This window comes from Taeniopygia guttata, chromosome 7, assembly GCF_048771995.1.
Source record: "Taeniopygia guttata chromosome 7, bTaeGut7.mat, whole genome shotgun sequence".
Lineage (NCBI taxonomy): Eukaryota > Metazoa > Chordata > Aves > Passeriformes > Estrildidae > Taeniopygia > Taeniopygia guttata.
The window spans coordinates 12,631,369-12,650,255 of record NC_133032.1 but is presented as its reverse complement, the minus strand read 5'-3'; the positions used below and the strand labels follow the sequence as shown (position 1 = coordinate 12,650,255).

The 18,887-nt window shown below is 36.2% G+C and overlaps 1 protein-coding gene across 9 annotated transcripts in view; it reads right to left on the bottom strand.

Annotated features, from left to right (window-relative positions):
* Positions 1–18,887, bottom strand: part of SLC4A10 (solute carrier family 4 member 10) — a 184,200-nt gene that overhangs the window by 128,963 nt on the left and 36,350 nt on the right. For 2 of the 9 annotated variants that reach the window (XM_072932136.1, XM_072932140.1), the window contains one exon: positions 10,567–10,728. The exons of the other annotated variants lie outside the window; for them this stretch is intronic. Coding sequence is in view for 1 of the 2 variants with exons in the window: in XM_072932140.1 (XP_072788241.1) it covers positions 10,567–10,569 (3 nt within the window). In the remaining variant the exon portion in view is untranslated. Of the gene's footprint in view, positions 1–10,566; positions 10,729–18,887 lie in introns of those variants that run through there. 9 annotated transcript variants of the gene reach the window in all.

Below are 18,887 nucleotides of genomic sequence, written 5' to 3'. Positions count from 1 at the left end.
GAGGTGAGAGCTGCTTCATAGCTGCAACACTCTCTAGGGACAACAGAAGCAGTGGGTTATTCTCCTAAAAAAGCTAAAGGAGTTGAAGTCATGTCTCATGTCCTGCATAATGGCATTAATCACTGAACCCCTGACACACAGAAAGCCATGAGCACAGCCACCACTGGCCCACAGAGAAGGTCAGGGAGATGTGGGAGCAGATCAACACCCAACACCCTGTCGAGGCACCTAACCAACAGCTGCACCACGTTCAGGAGACTGCACTGAAAATAAGGCTATAGCATTCATAAATGACCAGGAAACAAAGAAGCTTTAGGCCTGTCAAATGTCAGACACGTGGGTAACCTCAGGTGAGCTGGTGCAAAGGCACAGAGCTGACCGGGTGCTCCCCTGAACAGATGTAGCTAGCAGAGGCACTGTGTGCTGCTGTGGCAAAACTGCCTTCACTTCTGAATTTATTTTATCCACACAAAGTCAGAAATACGTGAACCAGATTCTCAAATATAGCTGCTGTGCAGAAAGATTTTCCACATCAAGATGGCAGGCATGCTTCATGCCAGGCCTGAAGAGAAGTGCTGGAACTGGCTCAAACTCACAGTGGCCCACAAGGTTCACAAACATTATTATCCCTAATGCTCACTGCTTAACCCTAAGCTCATTAACAACACCTTCTGAGCACTCAGTTGCAAGGTCTTTCACCTCTACCTAGTTATGACCTCTGTGGGAAAATGTGGTCGCAAGTAAAGTTCCTTCAAGAACATACCATGCCACTGCCCAGCACTAACAAATACCTACTTAGAGAGGATAACACACTAAGTATGCAGGCAGACCATATTAACACAAGTAGCACAAATTCACAGAACTGTTGTGTAAAGTTTCTTACCCTAAAAATTAACTGTATCTAAAGAAACATTTTTTTTTTTTCTTGGTTATGATTTGTCCTCCAGAATAACTCACAGCATAGGAGCTACAGAGCTTTTGTCAGGAGAAAGTTGCAACATTTCCTGTAACACATGAATGGCATCAATTGCAATTAACCGCTCTAACCAGAGTTCACATATCACTGCTGGCTGCGTATTTCCCTTGGCACACCCACCCTTGACAGTCCTTCTACTCCATGCTTCACACAGTTATCTGCAAGGGATTTATTATAAGTGAGTCCAATTATGCATATAGTTATTTTAAACAGGGGCATTGATTTAATGAAGCCCTGTAGATTCACAAACAGCAGAACTTGAACCACTTCCATAGGATGTGTTTCCCCAGTGCATTTTCCATTACATATAAACTAAAGGCAGTGAGTGATTATTTGACTGCTCAGCAGCACAAAATAACTGCAAAATATTTTTGTTTTAATTTTCAAAATCACCTTAAAAATCAAGGAAATCCAGGAAATTCAAGACTCTCATCAATATCACATAGCATCCTTTCTGGAATAAGTTAAATAGGTGAAAGAACAATGCTCCTGCTCCTGCTTTTGACAAGGATGTAATACCACCATTTTTAGGGTGTGAGGAACACAGGTACTAAGATAATAAGCACTATGCCTTAAAAATTTAAAGATGTGGCAAATAATCTTTCCAGTAAAGGATGGATCATTCCCATTCTGTTCATATTTTACCACTACCTGTGCTTTGACAGCTAACTGTTTCTAACTCTAATAAGAGCATTTTACAAATCTGAATCATTTAGGCTGTACACCAGGATTTAATTTCTTCAAATTCTTCTTTTGGGTTTGACTTGAAAAAACCTAACCAGGTAGAGAGAGGTGTATTTCCCAAAAGCTTCATGAAATCCAGTTGACAATAAAGTTGTCAACAAATTTGTTCTCTTACAAAAAAAGAAGATATTAAGAACATAAATTTAAGAATATATGATAACAAGGTATCACTTAAATTGACCGTTGAGGTGAATTATTTAGGATTGTTTAGGAAGGCACAATTCAAATGAACAGGACTAAGTTTTCCACTGTAAAATTCAAGTTAAACTTGAAGATCTTTTAAAAAACAAGATTATTAAAGCCCTTAGAACTCAAAAAATGGAATCAAATTAAATACCTACTTTCAGACACCCAGAAGTGCTAGACTGAAAAAACACAATGTAACAGGCTTTTTCTTAGTACAATTGCTAGAAACAATAATGAAATTATTTGCATTGTCAAGAGGTAAATATCCTTGCTGATCTTAGCCATTTCCCAGATAATTGCTCACAGATAAATTAGCTTTTAACTGTAAAGGGTAAGAACATTTCTAGCCTAAAGGAATCAGGTACAGAGACCTAATCAAATAATAATCAAGTTCTTTGTTCATTCCTTAGTAGCAAGAGAACAACATGAGGAGAGAAAAGTCTTCCTGAGAGGTGATGTGACTTAGAAAAATAAACTTATCTTCTCAGTAAGACAAGAAAATGAAAATCATAAAACATTGCTGCAAGATTTATATGAGGTTTTATAATTTCACAACAAAATTAAATTTGGAAGCATTTTTGATGGACATAACATTTAAAAACAAAGGGATAAGGATACATATTCAGGTGATTATCAGATATCAATAAAACTCAGTGAGCAGCAAAATTACTTCAGCAACACCACAAAAATATCCATCTTTATATTTAGTTGTCTAAATTTTATAATGAGTTGCTGGGAAATATACCCAAAACTCTGTTACTAGTGTACCAGAATATTACTGCTGTGATTCTTCTATCAAAAAAAAATTATTACAAATGTGATATTTATAACACAGAGACTAAATATAAGTAAGCCTCCAAGCAAAAATACATTATTCAGATGATAAATGTCTTTCAGTACATTTTTTGTCATTTATTCTAATAACAGTTGCCCTATTTTCAGAAACTTTATATGATTCAACCTTAACTAATCTCTTCCAGAGGGAGAAAAATACTATTGAATCCATTTTCTGATCATAACTAGTTGGAGAAAATTCTGTCTCCTTAAGTGAACATACTCCTTCAGTATGCGAAGACTTTTTTCCTTTTAAGTCTTGGTATTTCTGCCACCAAAATGACCACATTTTCCCAAATAATAAGCAAACCAAAATTTCATTCATATTTTGAAACAACAGCCAATAAGCTGGTGTCAAATTATGAACAGCTAAAAAAATATAACCGTTAAAAAATAAGCTCAAGAACAGATCAAGCATGTAAAAAGTGTATACTGGTAACTTGGAAATGCTGCCCCTTCCCTTCAGTTCAAAATTTATCCAGAGTCAAAGAATTTCTGCAGTCTAGAAATAGGTTACTGTAATTTAATGCAACTGATAATGCATGGTTGCAATCCCCCTTTTTTGCCAGCAATCTCTCATTGTCCCCATTTAGGCCACTCTGAGCATCCCCAGCCCATGATCAAGTTCTTAAAAATATTTGCAATCAACTCCAACTGAAGGCTGTGATCCCTGCCAAATCAAGGGCACGTAGATCAAGATGGAAGTCTATGAAAATCGTGAAGACTTCACTATGCTCTCCTAATGCAGATCATAAAGTATTTGAGGAAATAATGTAAAAGTAATTGTGGCTAGAAAGAAATGTGGTGTTAGAATGAACCCCTACAGTGGACTGGCTAAATCATACACTATTATGAAATTTTGTAGAGTTGTCTTGTTTAACTACTCTAAAACGTATAGTTCTAACATGACATTCCCTCATGCAACAAAAACCTGCAAAAAATAAAATACAAAGAACTATTAAAAAACCCCACTATACAAAACAACCTTACAGATTGATACATATACAAAGCACTCGATTATGCTGTAAGACTTCAGTGAGAGACTCCACCAATTATCATAGGAAGTGGATGAAGTTTCATGTATTAAAAAGGATCTATTTAAGCAAATTAAGAAGAAAATTACTATTTTTAATAAATTATGCAACAACACAGAACTTCAGCAAATGCAACATGAAGCCTCATGAAAGTTATGCAATGCACCAGCAATCCCTATTTTCTGCACGATCCTATCAAAGGTCCACTAAGAGGTCCAGCTGCAATTCGCTGGGGTGGATCAGTGGAATTGGGATTGGGATCAAGTGCTTTCACAGGTGCTGGAGAGAAACTGTAGCTATATCACCAATGCTTTATGGGAATACTGAGAGGAAAAAAAAGAGTCCCTCTACTTTTTTCCTTCTTGTTTTAGAAAACAAGATTTTGGAAGGTTTTGGAAGCCAATATAAATCATAGCAACAATTCAGATATTACGTTTCAGCAATACACCTGAAAACTCCCTACACTTAGTAAAGAATCTGAATTATGAAATACAGATACTAATTACCTAGAACCTTACCTATATCATCTTAGTCTATGCTATAATGATTCAGAAGAGGTTCTCAGCCATAAATGGACTGTTGAGAGTGCACTCTATTTTAGTCTATGCTCATCTGTAACAGAAAGAAGTAAATGAGAGAAGAGGGTTGGTTGTTTTTTTTTGTCTCCTCCAAAAGAAAACAGAAGAAAGTATTCCACTAGAGGGATCACAAAGAAAATACAAAGAACAGATTCAGCATTGCTGAAAGGGATGAAAGGTAAAAGGCACCTAGAGAAATAAACAACTTTAAGTATTTGACTAACCAAATGTACCGCAGACTTTGCCACCAGCATCTCTCCTGTGTAGTTCTCTCTCTCTCTCCCTCCAGGTTCTGCCCCTTTGTACCATGCCCTAAGCAAAGCAGATCAATTTCAAATAAAATTCATACAAACATTATTTAAATTGGCTTTCAGGTTATTTTAGTTAAATAGTCTATTTTGAATCTTTGCTTACAGCTAGATTTTTAGATATTTTCAAAATAAAAAAGAGAGATCTATTCTCAATTTTTAGTTTAACAATGCAGGTATACTGAAGAGGAAAACAAGATGTATTTGATCTGGTGGCTCTATACGCACTAACATATTGATCAGTGTCAATTTTGTATTATTTTGTCAAAAAATTACAGAATTTAAAGGATAGTTTGGTTTCTGTTTGTTTGTTTTGTTTCTGTGGGGCTTTTAATCAGGTAAGTTTCCCAAGAGTCTAATTCAGTGAAAATACTACACCAAACCTAGTTAAACATCTTCTTCTGAAATCCCAGTAGGATTTTTGATGTTTGAATTTCTTTGAAATTTTGTGTACATATCCTTTAAATTTCAAAAGTTGGAACCCATCTTCTCTAGTATATTCATGTACTATATGGAAGAAAGGCTTTATTGCATTTTCTACTCCCAGCTGGGTTCTCAACTTTGAATGAATCCTGAGCTGACCCACCCATCTGCTCTATCACACATCTGCAAGTAACACAGACTTGGTTTATCAGGCTGAAAATGCAGACAGCTGAAGCAGCACAAAACCCAGTGATTAGGATCCTGAGTCTCTAAGTTAATTTCAGGTTGTTGCCACTGTAGCTCTCATCTGACAGGATTCAAAAACTGGTTTTTTACAGAGCCATACACGATCACGCCTTGCAATCTGCTCCTGATGGTGGGGCACAATGGATAAAGAGAGAACCAAAGAAATGGCGGGGAAAAAAAGAAAACAAAAGGAAAAGGATGAAGATGTTTTCATATGAAAACAAGATGCTAATGTGTGTCTGTGTGGACTGTAAAAGTACTACTACTCAAGAAATACTTGAGAGAGAAAGAAATCCTATTTTTAGCTTCTAATATTAATCTTGGGCAACTTCATTGATTTCAATCAAGTTACAGTCCATTGCACCTTCCTAAATAAAATTTGTCAAGTCTTACAATTTCATTAAGGAAAAAATATGTATGGAAACCTTCTCTATCATTTCTTTATTATAGGTCAGATCCAAACCTAGAGACTGAGATTAAAATATTGGTAAAATATTTGAGATTTTTGTAAACCCAGATTTCTAAACCTGAAAATTAATCTTTAAAATAGAATTCAATTTTATTTCTCAGTAAAATATAAAACTGAAAATATAATTCCTTAATCCTGACATAGAAAGCATTCTATTAGATTTCCTTATGAATGTTTCAACACAGCATCTAGCTTTACCCTGTCCTGCAAGAAAAGCATTTCATGAACATCACTTTACTACAGATGTGAGCATTGCGTTTTTATTCCAGTTTTTCATAATTTTTTTTTAATATTTGCCATGGTGTAAATTAGAAAGCTGGTTTTATGTCTATTTTGGCCCATGTGAAAGTACAGGATTTTTGCATGGAGTGTTACTGTCAAAACGATACATAGAAACAATTGCTGATTTTCCACCATATTAAGTGTTTATGGATCTGAAAATTAGACCTTTCTAAGAGCATACATGACTACACTGCTTGATATTACAGACTAGAATGCTCTTATGTGAAACTGCAGAGAAACAAGAGACCTAAAACTTATCTGTTTCAGTATCCAAACACTGAAGCGGAAAAATTAATGGGGATCTTTGAAACGAACAGATTTCCTAACTCCTAGAAACTCCCCACGCTGGTTTCACAGCGCAAGAGCCATGTGCTGTTGCCACGCTCGCAATGCGCTCTCCTCTCCTCAAAGGCGCGAGGGAGGGAGCCTGACACCATCTAAGGCCCAGCAGCTGGACAATACACATCTGGTCCCAGCAGCTGGACAATACACAGCTGGTCCCAGCAGCTGGATAACACACAGCTGGTCCCAGCAGCTTCCAGGGCCACTCTGACATTAACACAATTCAAGTGAAAGCTCTTGGCATCCGTCATCAGCTCCTTCAACAACTCTTCCTGGCTCAGTGGCAGCCTTGTGCCCTCCTCTGAAACTCGTAACTGAATCTGTAAAAGAATACGCAACTATATGCCCACTGTAAAAAGCAAGTGTTTTATTAATTATACAAAACAAGTCTTGTCACAGCTGAAGCCTATAAATTGCTGGGCAGCACACTCTCAGTGATCACAGAACCTTCCTGCAAGCAACGTGGATTTTTCAAAAATCAGATCCGTGATAACAACCAGAGCTATGGCTTTAAGAAAAGCCCCAAAATTCAAAAAGCAAAAGGAGGTGCTTTGCGGAAGGACAACAGTTCACAAGTCCAGGACGACATCCACATATACACCTCTCATTTGCTTGTGTGAAAATGAGAATGCACAAGTAGAGCAGACTGGTGTTCTCCTCCTTTTGCTACTGAACTGAGCAAGAACACAGTCTGACTGGCCACTCCCAGGTCACTGCTGCTCATTACTAAAATATTTAAGGTTCTGCAGGTTCTGCATTTTCCTGTGTTTAGGACTTCTCAATCAGGAACAGTTTCCTCCTGAAATATCCAATCCAACAAAAAAAGTGTAACTGATCAGAAAGAAAATCAATTCTTTGACACAAGAAATGCTCATTTTGGATAACCTGCTATTTTTAAATAATCTCATCTACAGGAGAATGAGTCATTGGTAAGATCAAAGAGAATTATTTCCTTTTACACAGAATCATCTGATAGATAACCCATCCCTGCAAAGCTAACAAAGACAAACCCTATTTCATGGACCTCAGTAAGAAAAACAAAAGCATAACCACAGAAATCTTTGAAATCCAGTATCTTGCCTCAGGTTAGCCCACTATTTGGTTCTTATTGCACAAGCTAAAAAAGAAAACTAGTTAATGGTCTTTCCTGTGGTATTCAGTCCCTCATTCTGGTGATCAGCAGTTTAAAGTTCTCCTAAGCTGGTGATTGCATCTGTTGAATTAGGATCATTGTACTCAATTACCTAATTCCTTTTTAACCTATTTATGTGCATGGCCTCCACAATACCCTTCATCACTGTAATTTCTGCACTTGAACTCTATACTTTCTCAAAAATGTTTATCTCATTTTTAACTTAGTTATTAAAAAATGTTAATGAAATTTACTATTTCTGCTATAATGAAATCATTTGGATTTATTCAGATGTTTCAATTGTTTATTTTTCACAGTATCACATCCTCTGTCTCCTGAATTGCTTCATTTCCAGAACAACTGCTCATCTACAGAGCTTCAATTTGAACAGAATTTATTTCCCCACTAGCCATGAAATCCTGATTCATGTAATGCCAAAATGTGATCCAGACTTTACAGTCCTGAAATTGAAAGCCCAGTCCCAGGTTGCCAGCCCTCAGGGCTACCATCAATTACATTATCTGAGATCATGCCAGATGGTCACTGTCACTACCCCATGAAAGCTGCAGACAGGTCAGATAACATCTAGTATTCTCCTTTATTTTTTCCTTAAATAAATTAAAAAATAATGTGCAGAAAGCTTTCTGAAACATCTTTTTATACTGAGTCCCCATCAGCAGCCACTTAACTCTCAGACACACACTTGTGCAGCAAAAGAAACAGAAGAGCAGGAAGAAAATCCTGAGTAGAGCACAGCACTGGAAAGAGGCATATCCTGAACAATGAGTATGCTGAACAGAAGAGAGAAAACCACTCCAGGGGAAAAGCAAGTTTGCTCCAGACAAAGGATATTGACAGCTAGCAGTAGCACCTAAAAATCAAGATATTGTCTCAAAAAATGAGATGCAGAAAGAAGCACACCTAGGATTATCTGGATAATCAATACTGGTGCTTTCACATTTTCGGTCTCTGCCATGAGAGCCAAAACCTTGCTTTTTTTTTTTTTTTTTTTTAACTTTCAGATAAATAACTAAAATATTGGTGTTTTCTTGGTGTCAAAGTTATAAGATTGCAAGATTATAGCAGAAACAAAAAAGTTATCAATAATGATTCAATACTAAATTTTCTTTGTTTTTTTATAATTTCTTGCTCTAAGCATTATATTCACACTTGGACAATTTATGTATATCAGTAATTTAACATGGCCAAATAGGAGAAACTTCCTTACCACTGTATCGCTAGCCCCACCAATAAAGATATCTAAAATGAAAATATTGAACTTTGAAAATTGAGATTTTGTAAAGGAATCATGCTGCTGACTGTGGATTACAACATTTTCAATTCCACATAAGTAAACAAAAAAGACATGGTTTTTCTTCTTTTTTGCTTTTTTTTTTTTAATTCTACAACAATTTCTAATACTGGTTGGAAGCTGCTTTAAGGCTTAAAATATTTTAATAAATCTCAATGTGATTTCAGTGCCTTGAAAAAGTTTGGTCAACAGGAAATGTCAAGCAGTTGCAACCCAGAGCCAAGCCTGGGTCTGGGTAATTCCAGGATTCTGTGTGAGGCACTGGAGCAGGCAGCCCAGAGCAGCTGTGGATGCCTCAGTTCATGGCAGTGCTCAAGGCCAGGTTGGATGGGGCTCTGAGCAGCCTGGTCTAGTGAAAGGTGTCCCTGCCCATAGCACAAAGGGGGCTGGAATGAGATGATTTTTAAGGTCCCTTCCAATCCAAACCATTCTATGGTTCTGTGAAATGGAGGAGAAAAAGTAGTAACCACAGTATTAGTAACAAACTCAAAGGAAAATTTACTTAGTCTTGTATTTCTTGAAAGCTGAAACCATTCCATTGAATTGCATATACCAGGAAGAAATTTTAAAAATTATTCCCATTAGAATTAAATGTATTTTCATATTTGCATATACAGACAGAGAAAGTACATCCTTTCTAAATATACATGCAAAGCCTGCTGAAGAAATATTAGATGTTAGCAGGAAAATAATCAGTTCATTATGGACTGTAAAAAAAGGCAAACTAAAATAGTAAGTCATAACAACTACAAACTGATATTATTTTCCCATATAAAATGTATCACTAACAGAACTAGACCCAGTTTTAGGAATTAAGTTCTAGGAATGAGTTAAAAATGTATTAAAATAAATTAAATTAATTCCAGTTCTAGGAATGAATTTAAAACTGTACTACAACTGTGAAGCATTAAAAATGTATTACAGGTTGCACACACCATCTCTTTTTTTTTTTTTTTTTTGCTCAAGTCAATTTTATCAGACTTATTTTAATGATTTTTATTACTTTTTAATAAATATACATAATGGAAGCACTATATAAACAGTTATTTCTGCAATCACTGTGAAATGAAAAATTAAAACTCAAAGGTGAAAGTATAGCAGATAACAGAATAAAAGTCTGTGGGTTACAGTATTTGTACAAGACTAATCATAATCCTCTCTATTTTTTTTTATATCCATAAAAATGCATTTGCCCTATTCCATAAAATTTTCTATTTGTTGTGAATAAAAATTGGAAGTTTTCTTATTCCAAATAAACCAGAAAAAATATAAACGGAGAGGTATTTTTAATTCCCTCCATTCACAGTTTATAACTATTATTATTTGAACTCTTAGAACAAGCACTTTATGTGATTATAGTTAAAAATGATTATGCTGCAGTAGCTCACTAATTTCCACAAGCAGACTGGAGAGTAAGAAACTTAGAGAAAATAAGTAGATTTTGGTATTGTCAGAGATGTATTTGTTTTCAGTCATGCTACTAAGCAGGCTCGTTGTTCATACGTGTACTGTCCTAGCCCTGACCAGGCTAGCCACGGACCAGGGCCAGTGAGTGACAGACCCGGCACCCACTCAAAGGAAACCAGAGTCTTCATCCCAAAAAGATCACACCATTTTTTTCCTAAACAAATAAACACAAAATACAACCACCTACAGTTTTTACAGCGTCTTATCCATGCTTTAATATTCTTTCCTCTTACCATGTTTATTCCTGTAGACTGCCAAGCACAAAGCAGATTAGCCCAATTTTCTCAAGGGTAAACCTACATGGCATTTATGCAAGGTCAGCACACATAACTAAGGAACTTGAAGAGAAGGCTCTGATTCTGTCCACTTTGCAGCAGTTTTTCTGTACAGCCATCCTTTATATGCAATCCAAGAGAGAAGAGACACACACAAACAAATAAATATTAAAATAGTTAATAACTTTTGATGAGTATCATAGTTAGCAATTTGAGTAGTCTAAGAGTAACCAAGAATGGGTTTTGCAGAGATACATATTTCTAATATTGCCACTGAAACACTACTCAGAATTTTTATATGATCAGCTGATCTTAATACCAGACCACTTTTGGAATCATAATTTCTACCATTTTAGATTTAAAAGCAATTCTTTCAGAGCAAGAACACTACCTTCCCAGCAGAGTTTCTCAGATCCTGCATTGGATGCATCATCAAAACCTACATCCTTTGTGTTGAACTACCCAAGACATATTAGTCATATGAATGTGGAACAGACTGGATTGTATAAGTCTGAATCACTCACAGAAGAATAAACAAAACAATTTAGTGAGGTTTTATATAGCTCCACGTTCGCATGTTTTGGTAATAATTTTCATTAGATATCTTAAATATTTCCATCTTTTTCTTTAAACAAATTATTTTACAAAGTCCTATTTGTACTCTCTAGCTTAATATTTTTTTATAGACATACATATATTAACAAGTTTAACATTTATGGAGAAATTTGGGGGAGGGAGGCAGGGTAAGGTAGCTTTAGGATTTGGTGGTTTTTGGCTATAATGTACTGGGGCAAGCTCCAATTCTGTTTACCATGTACAGTCCCGCAATATCTGCTAATGGGAACACAGCTCCTGTAGCAGAAGTTAGTCCAAGGCAAATCCTTCATCATGGGTACAGTTCTCAAAAATATCTCGTCCTCCACAAGCTGGCCTGTCAGCAGCACTCCTTGGTAAAGCATGCACATTCTTCAGCAGCTTGGAATTTTTCAAGGAAAAAAGGGCTTTGCTTCTTCTGTTATTTTTGCACAAATTTGGCGAGCACTGGACAGAAAATTGGGGGAAAAAATTCACAAATATTCAGTGGAGAGTTACTTCTTTCTTTTCAAATGGTCTTCACTCCAGAGGCAACTGCAGTTGTGTTGCTCTGGGCAATACTGCCTAACACTTAGATACCTCTCATCTCCTGGGGTTATGGGTGGGCAAATAGAAAAAAATGTTCACATATTTGCTGGCCAAAGCAAATCAATTCAGATATAGCAGACACAAAGCCCTCAACTTTTAGGTAAGACAAACTGAAGTGAACACAATCAAATGACACCAACTATAGATCACTAAAAACTAAAAATTTAATCCTCTCTAAAGCTGAATGTGGCGTTTTCTTTAAAAGATCCTTTAAAAGTCTTTTTCTGCCTCTGTTGTTTTAGACAAAATCATGTGAGTTATGAGTTTTCAGTGTATACTCCACAGCAGGTTTTTCTCAATCCATTCCCCTACAAGATGAGGACTGAGAGTGAGGGGTTATTCCAAAAGCAAGAGGCACATTTGATGTTGATGGGGAAATCCAGGCAGATCACTACAGAAAAAACTCCTTTTTCTGTAATTGGTAAGGATAAGCATGAAGGCTTCTGCACTACTCAATGCTATTTTTGAGAACATATTCACCTAATCTGAAATCACTCAGATGCTTCTCCCAAAACAAGGAATTCACTTATTATTAGAATTTTCATGAGAAGACTCTTAGATGATTATGAAACACTGCTTTATGAGTGCTTTTACAGATCATTGCTACATTTAATTTCAAAAACAATTATAAGACTGCAATAAAAACAAGTGGACATAGTTAAGTATTTCACTATAGCATAGTCATAAAGAAGAAACACATAATAAAGTGGAAACTTTCTAAAAGACAATTATACAGTTAGTCAATTCTTATGTTTGAGCATTTCTAGCTTCTCTTCAAATAAAGAAAAAGGATAACACCAATTGAAAGAGATGGATAATATGGGCTATGAAATTTACTGAAAAAAGTAAAGTATCTTAGAATCTCAGCCCAAAGCAGACTTGCAGATACTGCATGAAGATTTGCCGTGGTGATGGTACCTTGGAAACCTACAAGCCTCAAATAAAGTAGGAATAGTCTCAAAAGAACTGGAAACTAAGTTGTTCTGAGGAACAGCATTAAGAGGGCTGACAGCAACTGCTGCACAGACTCGGGGATGAGGGGACTTCAGAAGGGAACTAATTTTATTCTATAAATTCTTTTAAAATACCAGTACATATAATATCCCTTCTGCTGACATGATAATGTACTGTTCTGGGACACTCTGGTTCTATTTTGGTAGCTACTTAAATAGGTCACAAAAATGATTAAAAGAAATGCTTAATGCCTTTTTAGGAAAATGGATACAGGTTATCAAATTTTCATGAATTCAAAGGTAGACAAATGCTATCCCACAAGCAACAGGGAATTCTAATTTTTGTTACATTCTGCATACTATAGAGTATAGCAGGAAAATAATTTTATTCCCCTGTGTATGCTGTTCTTTGACTTTATAAAGGAAAAATATCAAGACAAGTAGTCAGTACCACTGAAAAAAAAAACACCTAAAGCACTTAAAACTGACACACAATCTCCCTCACTGTGCCTTTATTTCCTAATCATATTTACAACACTATGAACATCCTTGATTCCACACAACCACCACAAAGTTTTCAGTGGTATTCAGAATTCAAAAGTTTTCAGATTTGACATGAAATCACATTTTTGCTTTGCGTGCTTACCTCTAAAGCAAAACCCCGTGTGCATTCATATGTTGAAAGGGAAATTTATATGTACTTACCATCTTCTCTCCAGAAAAGACATGGCATTTTGCTCTCAACTTTAATGGCATTGTATGCCAGACTAATTACAATTTAAGTACCTATTTTTCATTCTTGCCAGGATTTAACAGCAGGGCTGGGTCTTTTTTCCATCCTTACATTGTTTCAGTGACTATGAATGGCTCTAGAGAAAATTTAGCATAATTGCTAGTGACAGGTATCTGGAACTATTCTTCAAAACAGTGGCATCAGATCAAGGGTATTTTGAATTTAAAGCATTTTAACTACTATAAATAAAAGTTTCCAGAAAAAGGTGCAGATTTTTTTTAATCTCTCCCCAAAATCTTCACAAACATGCAATCTTTTCTGCCATTTTTGAGTGTCACATCTAATTGCTGTGACAGTAATTGGTCTCAGGGAAATTTGCAGCCCCACTAATGCAGACAGAATCCTCTTTAAAAGTCTTGACTCTTTAAAAAGTCAAGAGGATTCCACAAAGGCTAAAAAAACTACATTTTAGATTGCCATTTTGAAGACACAAATTCATAAATAATGTTGCATTTTATGGTTTTAAAACCTGCTTGAAACAAAATGGAACAACAGTGAGCATTTATCATTGCAAGATACTCTTTGAATATGTTTACAGTAAATGTAAATGTTTATAGTAAATTCACTATTTCGGTGGACTTAACTGAGGGTATCAACATTTATAATCCAGATAAACTACTTCTTTCTCCTTAGGCTGCACTTAATCTCTCATCCATCTATAACATACTTGTGCCAAAAAGACAAAAGTGAGCTCCTTTCACAGAATGATAGGACTGGAAGAGATCTCGTGAGGTCTTCTAGTCCATTTCTGAGGTCTAAAGCAGCAATAACTCTCTTACCTATTCCTACAGATGGGTAATAGACTCCACAAACATACCAGACAATTTATCCCATTACTACACTACTCTTAGCATTAGACAGCTTTCCTTAACATGCTTTTTAAATTGTCCCATAACCTTTCCCTTGGTCAGGGATCCCTTCCCTTGGTTGATCCTTTTCACATCAGTATTACATACCAAACGTGTCTCCAGGCTAAGGAATCCAAGTTTCTTAAAATGCTCTTTCATATTTTTAGGCCCATGCTCATTTTTGTTGTTCTTGAATTGTTCTACAATTGCTACTCTTCTCTCAAAATACACATATAGTACTGCACTAATCAGTTAATACCTTATAAAAGCCAAATATTAGCTCATGTAACTTGCAGACTTAATTTCTTCTAAATATGTTACTGCACCAGTTTTCTTGCATCAAGTTCCTGTTCTGTTTGATTAAAATTGAGATCTTGCAAATCTTGACCTTATCTTTCACATCTCCACTAAATTTCCATATGTGTTTATTTATAAACTTTGTGATGTCTCATAAATACCTAATTAAACACAGTGGAAAGGCTCAAAGTAGGAAAACAGGGAAATCAGCAAAGACAGAGAAGACTCCGGATGCAAGGTACTATTTTGTGCCTGCTGTACAAGGAGGCAAAAGCCCTGGTTTTCCTGCTTCTGTCCCTACACTTCTTTGCCCATGAAATTTAGTCAGCTCCCTTTTGCCTTTCATACCAGTCAGCCATAATGCCCTCGATTCTCCAAGTTTGCACAAAACTCCACACCTCATTTACCCTCATTTTACCCTGTAACTTCTTTTTTCCCTGAGACATTTATTCTATTTTTAGCAATAGCCTTTATCATCTATTCCAACTTTCACCTTGCCTACCCTAATAAACAACCTTGTAGAACAAGGGTGGATTTAATTATCTTTAAATACGCTATGCTTTTTTTATTTCATGAGAACAACTTTTAAACTGCACCAACATTAAAAATTATGTGAACACATGCAGCACTCCACCAATTTGTATGACATCAAAACGGCATTATTATTGCAAAAAGAGAGAGGCAGATACAATTCTTCAATATTTGGGCTATTTGCAAGGCAGACCTTAACCTATGAAAGGAACATGCAATGCCTATGGCTTTCGCTTCTCATATCAGACACACAACTAATTGTCTAAGACACTTCACAGTGGATTAAGTATTCCCTCACCTACTTAAATCCTCTCAACCATTGAAACTGTAAATATTACTTATTTAAGAAGCATTAAAAGATGTCAGTGGAAGTCTTTTGTTTTAGAATGCATTCTATATTTTTTCCAAAGGAAAAAGTAGAGAGAAGATACAATTATCAACAGAAGAAAATGAAAGCATATATTTAACGCGTAGAATTTGTGGGAAGAAATCAAACAAGTTATAGATGCATTAAGGTGCAATGATTTCCACACAGTACTCTTTTTCTGGTTTTTGGGGGTTTTTGTTTGTTTATTTGTTTGTGGTTTTTTGGTTTGGTTTGGGGTTTTTTGTGCAAATATGTCTCAGGATGCCAACTATTCTTAAACAGAAACACCAGAGAACACCACATGATCCAGATGTATTTTTTTTTTAACTGTGACACTGGCAAATATAAGGGGGAAGTTGGGGAGGGGCTTAAATAAATATGTGATTGTGATTGTTACTTCATTTCTTTCCAGCATTTTATGGGAAAAGTTTTCTTTCTTCTTTTCATTTAGAATTCGGAATCGGGCAGTAAGAAAATACCAAGAGCAAATATTCAGTCCTAAATTTATACTTACAATTAAGTTTTAGGGTTTTATTTTCAATGTTGCCATTACCTCAGCACTCTTGTCTTGAAAATGTAATATTGCCTCTGTATTTTTCCAGAAGAATCACAGCATTACTGCAGTCCCTATAAACTTGCCTTAAGTGTTGCCATAATGCTGTACTCTGGAGAAGTGAACTGGGGATGAGTACTGTTAACAAACCTCGGGGTCAGGCTCTGACACCCCTTCTCACAATGAGCAATACGTTTCATCTGCAAGTCTCATCCAAGGTCCCACTCAGCATTAACAAAAGCAAAAGAATTTGGCCTGTTAGTGTGAGCAGCTTCCCACACTCACCTGCTACATTAAAAATAGTTACTTCCCAAGATCTTGCTATACCATTCTCCCACATACAGAGTCCTAAGCAGCAATAGCTGCGTGCCATTTGCAGCAGCACAAGAGTGCTCTTGATACAAACACTGTCTTACCTACAGCATATACATCACACACTGTAGTGTATGCATATGCAGCATCCACATATAGCTCAGCAACATTGTGCTTTAAGGCCTGCTATTTACCAGATCGGAGCAATTAATTTAAAAATAATTAAACAAATAAACACAATAAAATAGCTCTTTAATTTTAAGACTGAATGAGGAGGGTGAGAGAACATGAACTTAGAAAGGAAAAAGTCAATTTCCCTTTCCATACATGGGTTTTACTGTTGCCTTCAGAAAACACAGGAAAACAACATCCAGACATAAAAATAGTTAGCAAAAATATCTGTGCTTCATCTATACATCCTCTTTATAGGCAAAATATCAAACCTCTACCAAATAACAACCCTATTTTAAACACCAATTTTGATTTGCATGTGAGAGATCCAGAATCTACAGGAACAAATATGAACAACTTGTGCTATGAATAAATTGCCAATAAAGCAACAATTTTCAAAATAATTTCCATATATGTACTCAACAAATTCGCAATATTTAGTTCTTTGTTAGGAAATCAACAGAAGATCTTTGTGAAGGTCTGCAGATTGTTTCCCCTGTTCTGTAAACAAATGATGACTACTCAGAAATCTTTCAATTACTCACAACTATTTAAAGCATTCTGAATAATCACTGGAAAAAACATACTTGATGACTGATAAATAAATAACTAGATTATTCTGAAAGCATACATTTTATTACCATATTAGTATATGTACTGAACAATACAAATAAAGACTATATTTGCATTTCCAAGAGCAGCTTCAACAATTTGTTTCCAAGTGAACAATTTTCTTTTTTAATTTATTTATACAATATTGCACTTATGGTAAATTAGCAACAGATTTCTAATAATTTCCAGCAAAATTTGTCCACACTGCACAAAAATAAAATAAAAAAAAATTAGCACAACTGTTAACAAGGCTATTGTCTCTGTATAAAACCTGTTTTTAAAAAAAAGTGATAGGAAACAGCCAACAAAATTATTTAATTCCTCAGAACCACAGGCAACAATGTACTTTATTAGTTTTCAAATTGCTAGGAATTGGGGTTTTCAATTAAAAACTTGCATAATAAATCAATAACACATGACACACTAGAATAAAAGTAAATTCAACTTTGCACAGACTATGAGACTTTGGTGAGAAATTTTATTGAGGCTTCACTATCTCTGGGCATCATTAGTAGATAAAATTAATAAAGGACTACATTCTCAAACCTCTTACTAGAAATAACAATTAAAACATATAATGTGTAAAAAAAAAAAAAAGATAAAAAAATAACTGTTGCATATAGCAAAGCCCCCAAACTAACCCCTGAGGAAAAAAGCTCTGCTAGAAGCCTTTTTCTTCATACTCAGAGCCCACTGGACAACACTTGGGAACAGACCTGTATTCATCTTACAGCTTGCATTCCTGTTCTGTTTGTTTCCAGTTAAGATGAGGACAGATCTCCAAAACACAGGTCCTCCAAAGGTATGTCACAGCATTAGCTCCCAGGCTAACAGACCTTAGCAATGATTAGCTCACACCTATTCCTGTTCCCCAAACTCTGCCATGACTCCAGGTACAAGACTCCCAGCATGCAAAAAGCATTTCTGCCTTACAGGGCCCTAGACAGGAGCCAGGCTGAGACTGCCACAGCACAAACACACTTTATCACCTCACACACAGAGAAAACATCACCAGGACCAGAAATCTGGAAAGAGCTCTCTGCCTTTGCCACCATTGTGGCAGGAAATCAGTGTTGTGTTTTGAGCTGCACAGGCCCTCTCAGAAACCACAAGAGTAAGAGGGGACAGGGGTACCTACCACAATATATATATTACATGGAGAAGTCTCCTGTCCCCACTTGAAGCAAATACAACTGAATTAATCAGCTGTACTAAATGGAGGTGGGAACGAGAACACAAAGATAGCAAGCAACAGCACTGATCTGCAGCTCTATGGACAGGGACCTGCAGCTCTGCAGAGAGGTACTGCACCAGGGCAGGGCTCCTCAGGGAACAAGGGACAATTGTCCCCTCATCAGCACGCAAGAAATATTATCTTCTTTGGTGCTCTCAACCACAGCAACAGCCTTTTTTTCTGGGCACAGCCCTGGAGAAACAAAATTTAAAGCCAGACAGCTCAAGGCAATCCTGCACGTTCTGAAAGCTGACTCCTCTGGCTCCCTGTGCAGTGGCCATCGCACAGAGAAAACACACGTTCACAAAGTGACACTAGCACACTGCCAGGTATGAGCAAGAGCAAAACTGCTACTGACTGCTGCGTTAGTGTGAAACACTAAGGACTAAGCCTTCAATGGAATCATGATCATGAACTACAGATGGA